The sequence below is a fragment of the Octopus bimaculoides genome, chromosome 24, assembly GCF_001194135.2.
Source record: "Octopus bimaculoides isolate UCB-OBI-ISO-001 chromosome 24, ASM119413v2, whole genome shotgun sequence".
Classification (NCBI taxonomy): Eukaryota; Metazoa; Mollusca; class Cephalopoda; order Octopoda; family Octopodidae; genus Octopus; species Octopus bimaculoides.
Genome location: NC_069004.1, coordinates 33282477 through 33292924, shown reverse-complemented (window position 1 = coordinate 33292924; position 10448 = coordinate 33282477). Strand labels below are relative to the sequence as shown.

At 38.7% G+C, this 10448-nt stretch overlaps 1 protein-coding gene across 6 annotated transcripts in view; it reads left to right on the top strand.

Moving 5' to 3' along the window:
- LOC106873831 (ubiquitin-conjugating enzyme E2 H) overlaps window positions 1-10448 on the top strand; it is an 80822-nt gene that overhangs the window by 55508 nt on the left and 14866 nt on the right. For all 6 annotated transcript variants that reach the window (XM_052976430.1, XM_014921342.2, XM_014921356.2 and 3 more), the window contains exon 3: window positions 1263-1339. In XM_052976430.1, the coding sequence (XP_052832390.1) occupies window positions 1263-1339 (77 nt within the window). The remainder of the gene's footprint in view (window positions 1-1262; window positions 1340-10448) is intronic.

The following is a 10448-nucleotide window of genomic DNA, read 5'->3' as shown; positions in this document are numbered from 1 at the left end:
AAGTACTAGGCTTACAAAGAATAAATCCTGGGGTCAATTTCTTCAGCTAACACCCTTTAAAGTGGTGCTCCAGCATGGCCACAGTCAAATGACTGAAACAAGTAAAGGAATATATATGTATATTGTCCAAAATCATGCAGTGGGGGTGAAGGGAGAGGAGAGAAAATAGTAATTCAGTGAAGAAGTAGTGAGAGTAATAGCCCTGACTGAGAGGGAGAGAGAGAAAGTAACAGCAATGAGAGAGGAAGTGGCAAAGAGAGTGTCGTGTGTCTTCTGCTATAATAATACTCTTGTGTATATCTCCGTCACAACACATGAATGAGAAAGGAAGGGATGATCCACCGATGGAAGTCGGATGGTGAAGAGGGGTTGGTAGAGAAGAGAAGTGAAAGGAAATGGGATGTGAAGGAGGGAAAAAATATTCTCTGTTCAGCTGACTTGCTTTATGATAAACTTCACATTTTAACCTTCTTCTTGCCAACCCATCTGTGACCCCCACTGCTTTTGTGATAGAAATATCCTGTTTTTAATGTGAACTAAATTAAAACCTACCATCAAAATTTCCTGTTATGTTCCAAACACCAGCTTAAAATAATGACTGCTATTTTTGTAAGTTCTTTATTATTTTCAAAATGAATTGAAATAAAGGCTGTATATTTCAACAGAAATATGGTAACAAAAGGGTTAAAGTGATCTAAATTAAAACCTTCATTCAAAATTTCATGTTTATTTATGACCCAAACACCAGCTTAGTTGTTTCACTAAATTCTGCATTTTACTAAATTGTTCATTATTTTTCAAAATTAATTGAAACAAAATCAGTGAATTTCAACAGAAATATGGCAACAAAAGGGGTTAGTGATTAAATTAAAACTTCCCATCAAAATGCCGTGTTAATTTATTATCCAAACACCAGCTTAATAACAACAAGCTTATTTCACTCAATTCTTCATTATTTTTCAAAATTAATTGAAACGAAGGCAGTATATTTGAAGAGAAATATGGTAACAAAAATGATTAATTTTCACTGATGTCCCAACAACCAAAAAATGATAAAATTTGATATCATTTTCAATATTTTTTTTCTTTCATTTAAATTTATCATTCTCAATTTTTTTCTGTCATTTAAATTTGATATCATTCTCACTTTTTTTATCATTTAAATTTTTTTTTTATTTTTGTTTTATTTATTGGTATTCATTGTTTAAATTTGAATGACATTCTCTGCTGTGTCTGTTAAATACCTTAACACAATTTCTCAGTATCGAGAGCAAACATGAAGTGACTATCCTCGGTGGACTGAATGAATTTATAGTCAAATTTTATGGGCCAACTGGCAGTGAGTATCATGGTTCTCTTCTCTTCTCTTTTCTTGATACACATCATCATCATCATCGTTTAACATCTGCTTTCCATGCTAGCATGGGTAGAACGATTTGACTGAGGACTGGTGAAACCAGATGGCTACACCAGGCTCCAATCTGATTTGGCAGAGTTTCTACAGCTGGTTGCCCTTCCTAACGCCAACATAAAACAACCTTACCTGGACCTATGTCTCAGAGGGTAACTTTCTAGGTGCAATCCCATGGTCATTCATGACCAAAGGGGGGTGGAGGGGTCTTTCCTTTTACTCTTTGGAAGCTGATGAGAGTTGGCGACAGGAAAGGCACCTAGCTGTAGAAGATCTCCCTCAACAAATTCTGTCAGACTCCTGCAAGCATGGAAAAGTGGATGTTAAATGGTGGTGATGATGACTATATTTCCACAAAATGTTGACCGTTTCATCATTGCCAAAAACCACACTCCAAAGATAGCATCTTTATTGTTATTCTAACCAATTTCTCTCTTGTTTTATTCTCAAGTTTCCCCCCCCCCACACACACACATACTCTCTCTCTCTCGTCTTTCAGCCATGGTCACCCACGTTTCAGCTAATTTTCTTGTGGACAACACTTCACGCTCCACCCTCACATTTCTCTTCAAGTGGTGCTTGAAAAAGAAAAAGTCAAGGCTTTTAGTCAAAAGAGGAAAAAACACTAGCTTCATTCTTATCTACCACCTACCATTGCCATGACGACCAAACAGGAAAACTACCAACCAATATTCCCTCTAGTTTTTAGTTAATGTGTACAAACGTCTTCTGTTTGTTTTTGTTTACTTTCCTAATGACAAAAGCATGTCTGCACAAACTATTCAACCCCAAAATAAACATGAAGCTTCTTTTTTTTTCACTTGATGCATATCACGTCTCTTAAATTCTGCATAGTTCTTTCCAATTCTAACCCCAACTACTTGTGTCCTGCCCTTTCTTCTGAAATGGGAGCAGTTACATAGTTCCCCTACAATAAGAGACCTGTCCTCTTCTGGCCCCTTTTCTCTCTCTTTAACTCCTCCCCTCCTAATACAAAGCTGCCTCCTGCTACTATAACCTCCTACTATAACCCCAGTCTTTCTAAGGGAGTCTTAGTTTTGCAGGCTGTCATGGTGACCTCACTAGTGCTGGTGCTATAAAAAAAGTACCCAGTATATGGCTGGCGTCCTGCTTAAATCAGAAAGTATTATTATTATTATTGTTATTATTTCTAGGAGTCTTGTGTTGCAAGTTACTTGGTGACCTCACTGGTGCTGGTGCCATATAAAAAGAACCTACCACACTCTGTAAAGTGGTTGGTGGCACCTAGCCATAGAAACCATGCCAAGGCAGACACTGGAGTATGGTGCCATCTTTAGAGCTGTCAGATCCTGCCAAACCATCCAACCCATGCCAGCATGGAAAGCAGATATTAAGTGATGATGATATTTAATCCAGATTTGTTTTCCTGTAAACTCTCCAATGCTCTCTGCCAGACATGATGACAGCAGCAGGACAAAGCTGAACAGGAGAGATAAAGTGATGAAAATTAGCGATGTGCAGATGTGTGCTGTTTGAAAACAGGAAGAAGCAGCATAGTAATTAACAGCAACAACGGTTTTGCTAAGAGATTACTTCCAATAAGTGCTTGTTTGTTTTTGTCTGTTTTTCCATGCTGGCATGGATTAGACAAATATATTATTGAGACATTATTTTAAGACTGGATCACTTTCCCGTTCCTAGCCCTTATTTTCCAACTAAGGGGCCTCTTATTTTAGTTTTGCAGGTTGTCATAGCCAATAGGGTGCTGGTGCTGGTATTGGTACTCCTCTCAGTGAGCGCTTTGCTTCCCATTCTTTACTTCCCGTTCTGCTCAGCCAAAGAAACCAATGCAACAGGTACCAGGCTTAAAAAAAACAAATTGTACCTGGGTCAAGGCAGTGCCACAGCATGGCCACAGTTCAAAGACTGAAACAAAGATAAAAGAAAAGGTGGCTGGATGGATAGTTGATGGATGGATGGGTGGGTGGATAGATAGCCAGAAGGATAGATAGATAGAGGGAAAGGTAGGCAGGTAGGTAGACTGAAAGATAGATTAGATAGGTAAAGAGATTGAAATATAGTTATAGATAGAGAGACAGACAGACAGACAGGTGGATAGGTAGATAGAGAGAAAAATAGGTTGTTAGACTGAAAAATAGATAAGATGGATAGATATATAGATGAATGGGTAGATAGATAGATAGATAGAACGAATAGATATATAAATAGAAGAATGAATAGATATATAGACAGATAGATAGATAGATAGAAGAATGAATAGGTAGATTGAGGAATGAATGGATTGGTTAAGTAGATAGAAGAATGGATGGATGGATAGATAGATAAAAATGTACCTTGGTGTTGGCAGTGATTCTTATAACCAACCCAGTAACTGTGATTTACTTAACACTATGAAAACTCCCCTGAGTACTGGCTCTTAAAGACTCCTTTAACTGCTGGTGGTGGTCATGGTGGTCTTAGTGTGATTAAGATTGGTCTGGATGACAACAATGGTGGTAGTCTTGGTAATAAGACTGACTATCACCATTGGTAATGGTTGTGGTGTGGGTGGGAATTGAGGGACGCGGGGGGGGGGGATATGTGAGTGTTTGTGTGTGAAGTGATGTCACCGAGGGACAGGACCTTAGAAACTATTGTTCAACAGGGAAGAGGTGGGGAGGAGGAGGAAAGAGTGAAACGTGTTGGATGGAAATGCACTTGTTGAACTTGAGCTGTTAGACCAGCCATGATGATGATGATGATGATAGTGGTGTGGTGTACATCTGTCTGCTTGTTTATAATGAATCGATTTAAAACTAGAGAAAAAAACAGTTTACTTAATGTGCCTGTGTGTGTGTGTGTGTGTGTTAACTGACTCATGCCCTGTGTGTGTGTAAATAAGCTGACTAATACTTTTGTGTGTATGTGTATAAAGTTACTCATACTAGATGTGTATAGTCTGTATGTGTGTGTTTGTGTGTTTATATGTAGACTGATCTGTGTTGTGTGCGGGGGGTGGGGGGAACTTGGTTAATTATGTATGTATGTATAAAGTGACTTATTCTGTGTGTGTGTGTGTTCTTCAGTGGATGTAAACAAATTCCTGTTACTGGGTATTTTTTTGACTGAATTATGTAAAAGCAGTGTGTGTACATATGTATAAGATAATCTCTGTGTGTGTGTGTGTGTTTGTGTATATGGAGTTCAAAGGAGGCTGGAATATTTTAATATTAAATTATGTCTAATTTGTATTGCCATTGGTTTGATAAGTAATACCTCATACTCCACTCAGTGAGAGCTTTACCTCATACTCCACTCAGTGAGAGCTTTATTCACTCCACTCAGTGAGAGCTTTACCTCATACTCCACTCAGTGAGAGCTTTATTCACTCCACTCAGTGAGAGCTTTATTCACTCCACTCAGTGAGAGCTTTACCTCATACTCCACTCAGTGAGAGCTTTACCTCATACTCCACTCAGTGAGAGCTTTACCTCATACTCCACTCAGTGAGAGTTTTACCTCATACTCCACTTGGTGAGAGCTTCACCTCATACTCCATTCGGTGAGAGTTTTACCTCATACTCCACTGAGCCTGAACCAACAAATAAATCTTAATGAAGGACTTTGACCTACAAGAAATAGCAGCCAAATTTCTCCTATACACAAGAACTCATTATCTAGTACATCTGTTCTTATTTTTGAAATTGAGGTGTGATTCAAGGTTGCTATTTCTAAGAGGTCAAGCGACTGTGTAGAGGCCTTTTTGTTGACTTGGTTATTGTTCGTGTGGTGGTGGTGGTGGTGATGGCAAAGGTAAAATTGTAACAGTTTCTCTGTTCTGGTGTATAAAAGCTATGTTAGGTGTGAAAGTAGTTGTAGCAGTTAGTAGATAGGTGTTTAGAGTAGTGTATTGGATAGACAGAGGTGTGTGTGTGTGAATGTATAAACCATCCTTCCTGAATTCTTAAAACCAAAAATAAGACATTGGCATCGTCATGTGACTGGCATAGATGGGTGGAGGGAGGAATGAGTTTAAAAGTGGAGCGACAGAAGAAAGAAGATTGCAAAATTATAACGAGAAAAAGGAGTTCGTTTCACTGGGCACTGCACAGCCCCTGGGGTAGAGGGGTGTGTGAGTGTTTTAGGTAATTGAATTCAGCTCTCAACCCACTGCCTGTTACTATTGACCCACTTATATGACTGGTACTCATTTATTTTCAGCCTAATTATATGGGTATGTCCCATTTTAGCCTCTCGACCCAATTGTATTACTGCCACTTGCTTATTTACACTGTCAACCCAATTATATTACTGCTACTTCCCTAATTATTCTCCCAGTCCTGTTGTCTGACAATAAAAGCAGTCTTTTGTCATCAAAACTGTATTTTTTTCTTTTATTCTTTAATTTGTTTTAGTCATTTGACTGCGGCCATGCTGGAGCACTGCCTTTAGTCGAGCAAATCGACCCCAAGACTTATTCTGCATCAGCCTAGTACTTATTCCATTGGTCTCTTTTGCCAAACCGCTAAGTTATGGGGGACGTAAACACACCAACATTGGTTGTCAAGCAATGGTGGAGGGACAAACACACACACATATATGCGCAACAGGCTTCTTTCAGTTTCTGTCTACCAAATCCACTCTCAAGGCTTTGGTCGGCCTGAGGCTATAGTAGAAGACACTTGCCCAAGGTGCCACACAGTGGGACTGAACCCAGAAACATGTGGTTGGTAAGCAAATTACTTACCACACAGCCACTCAGTAATAATGATTCTTTCTGATATTTGGCATAAGGCCTGCAATTATACTGACCCCAGTGCTCAGCTAGTACTTATTCTGTTGACCCTAAAAGGACGAAGAGCAAAGCCCATGCCAGTGGCATTTGAACTCAGAATGTAGAAACAGGTGAATCTATCCTTCCATTTGTATTTTTCTTTTGTTCGAGAGGAAGATTTAACTGCTATTTCTAGTATGTTGAGTGACTGCCTAGAGCAGTGATTCCCAACCTTTCTATTGATATCCAGGCCAGATCTAAAACCTGGATGTTTTTTAGGGGGTTGTACCCCCCCCCCCCCCACAAAAAAAAAAGAAGAAAGTCAAAAGAAAATTTATATTTCTAGAGGGAAGATCTTCAGGGGCTGCCAGAAGATTGTTTGAGGGCCACGTGCAGCTCTTGGACCCACAGTTGAGAACTGCTGTCCTAGAGTAGGCATCGGTAACCATTTTCAAGAAACAGCCGACATGAAAGATGGCTTATGCCATTCAGAAGGTCCTGTGAGTTGCAGTTTGCTCCTGCCTGGCCAAAACATTTCCCTTTGTTGGTGTCTGTGTGTGTGTGTTTGGTACAATGTATTTTATTACTGGTACTGACACATTTGTTTTATCAATATTTTCTGTGAGATAAGCTGCAAGCTGCCAGAATCGTTACTTCGATAATGCCACAAAGAACTGCTTAGTGGCGTTTCGTCTGTGTTTACGTTCTGAGTTCAAATTCCACTGAGATCAAATTTATCTTTCATCCTTTTGGTGGGAGTCGATAAAATAAGCACCGATTGAAGCCTGGGGGTCGATGGCTTACTCCTCCTCCAAAATTGCTGGCTTTGTGCCAAAATTTGAAACCAATATTTTGTGAGATAGAAAAATAAACATGAACAAAATTGCATTGCATTACCAGTGAGATTTGTACTGGTGGCGAGGGGAGGGATAGAGAAAAAGCAGTTAGGTAGGAAGAACAGTATTAGGAGAGGTGTATGTGTATATATATATTTTTGTCGATTAACCACTAAGTGTGTAACTGTAAGTTACTGTGGAATTGTGTCAATGACCAGGTCAAAGCTGCACTGGACAGTGAGAATATAAGGTGATTTTTGTGTATTCTGAAATAGCTACACTCACACACACAGATATATACACACACTTATACCCCTCTACACAATTTTACACACTTTCGCACATACTTATGCACACTTATCTTGGTACACAACATACACACATACCCCCACACACACACACTCATATACACACATCCTATGCACACTTATAGATACACAATTATAGCTACACACACTAATACTCACAGACATACACACACACGCAAGCTTCCGTACAGTTTCCCTCTTGCAAATTCCACTAGCAATGTTTACCCAAGCTATCACTGCTGTACACAGGAATTGAACCTCAAGCTTCATCATGGTTTAGACACGAACTTTAACCACACGGCCCCATAAACCCTTTTGTTTATTTACTTGACTAATAAAAATATTTATTATATTTTATCTCCCTTGGAAGGACAGAAGGTTAAAAAAAGAGAAAGGACTTCTCGGAATTTGAACCGAGAATGTAAAGGGCCGTAACTAAAAATGCCCCATAGCATCTTGTCTTTCATTCACCATTCTTTTGTTTTTGTCATCACAAGAAAAACACAACTTGCCGCCTTCTATGATGATGATGATGATGCGTGTGTGTGTGTGTATACCGGTGTATGTATCTGTGTGTGTTCTTGGTCCCTTAAAAATGCAAAGAATGACCTAAAATTATTTTAAATGATTGTTTGTTTATTCGATGGTAGTTTTATGACCCAGATTCTCCTTAAATAATCAATCGCTCAACGCAAACAATAAATAATTGCAGGTAAAATATATTGACATATTGCATACCTGTAATCATCATCATCATTATTATTATTATTATTATTATTATTATTATTATTACTTATTTATTATTGCATACCGTATGTAATTAATAATATATTTAATGTACATGATATTATTGCATGAATAAATTGATGAAAGGGAGAAGTTATTAAAAAGTCAACCAGAACAAGAAAGGGGAAGAGAGAGAGAGAGAGAGAGAGGGGGTGACTGGAGATGCAACGAATGCTGCATGTCGTAGTTGCAGTTTGCTGCTGTTTCTATGTAGACACACGCACTCGCGTGCAATACAATAAATACACTGCATGCAAAAAAACCCCAAAAAACAAGCCTCCAGATGTTGTTGATGATGTTGATAATTTTGTAGAAAATATTTTAAAACTACAAAAATAAATAAATAAACAAAACAACGAACGAAAGAAAAGTAAACAAGAAAAAGGGGATTTTTTTCTCCACTTTCCTTTGTCCACAAACTGCTTTCAATAGCAAACTTATCTGATGTCACTAAAGAGTCAAATGAGAGTTCTCTCCCTTCTCAACATCACTCTCGTTATTTGTGAGGCGATTTCGGTCTTTTTATTGTTTATGTTATTGCCTTGCCTCCGACCTCCTCCCACTCTCTCACACAGTTGTTTATTTATGTAAGACGTTACAGCCGTGGCTATCCTGCCTTTTTCTCTCTCTCTCTAGACATTGCGTACGCGCCTGTGTGTATATAATAGAGGGAGAGAGAGAAGTTTGATTATAAAAACAGGAAAATAGAACCAAAAGCATGAGTTCTTCGGCAAAAGATTCAGCGCGATACACGAAACGCTCGGCCTTCCGGCAATAAATAATAATAATAATCTTTTCTACTCTAGGCACAAGGCCCGACATTTTGGGGTGGAGGCCAGTCGATTAGATCGGCCCCAGTACACAACTGGTACTTAATTTATCGACCCCCGAAAGGATAAAAGGCAAAGCCGACCTCGGCGGAATTTGAACTCGGGACGTAAAGACGACGAAATGCAGCTAAGCATTTTGTCCGGCGTACTAACGACTCTGCCGCGTTCTATGATGGTGATGGTGATGCGTGTGTGTATACTGGTGTGTGTGTTCTTGTTTCAGTCATTTGACTGCAGCCATGCTGGAGCACCGCTTTGAAAAGATTATTCGACAACGATGAGACACGAATTCACAATCTTCTGATTCGAAGTCTTTTTTATCTTTTACACGTTTCAGTCATTAAACGTCGGCCATAATGGAGCACCGCCACTATATATATATATATATATATATATATATTATACAACGTGCACTTTTTGAAAATATTTAAGAAGTAGCGTGATTTGAGAGAGATATGGTTATTTCTAATTGGTTGGACGACGGCTTAGACTGCATGATGTTTTCATTAATATTGTTTAGTCTCAGGTCATTCCTGGTTTAGTAGATCTACCATAAAAAGCGTTCCAGCCACGGGCATCCCTTCTGGCATGGTGTGTGTATATATATATATATATATATATTATCGAATGTAATCTTTTGATATCATTAATTATAGAGTCTTGCATCTCGGGGAGGGTGCGACACACAGACAGGCAATAATATCTCGCCTAACACGTTTTTTTGAATCACATTAGCAACATCAGCAGTGACTTGCAATATATTTGGGTGTCTGAGAGAGAGAAAGAGAGGGGGGGGGAGAAAACGAATCCATTTAACTGGACTCGAAACGCCCCTCCCGTAATTTACAGCCTTCCCTTTTTAAAATGGGAAATTAGAGTTGCTGTTGTTTCTAGTAAGAAGAACGGCCATGAAGAGGATCCCATAGTTTTCTTTTATTTGGATAAAGATGTATTGTTTGTCCTGTCTGTCTTCTTCTCTCTCGTTCACTCATATACGCACAAATACACACACACAAACAGTTGGTACTAGTTTTTGCTTTTTGCTTATATGGTTAGGTAGACCTTTACTGCCCCGCCTCTCTCTCTGCTGGTTTTGTTGCTGTGTATATATGTGTGTATATTATATTTATGTGAGTGAGAGAGAGAGGGAGACAGACAGGACACAATACGTCTTTATCCAGATATATGACCCTCTTTCTTTATTAGATTGAAGATCTTTATAATTGCTGTTTTTTCTGTGTTATGATTTATAAACTTTCAGTCTGTATAAATGCCTGTTTTTGGGGGGGTTTTTCCATCAGAGTTTCTCAACCATTTCTTACCTCTGGGACTCCCTTGATTCCTACATTACTCAAACGGACCCACACAGGCATTCGATGTTTTAAAAATAATCGTACTATATATTTTTTATAAGAAAATAAAAATTAAAATCCCTTTGTGTAATTGTAGAAGTATAACTAATTTATTGCAAATAAATTTTAGCAACAAAATCTTATCGGGACCTTCCCCCTCCCCCCCCCC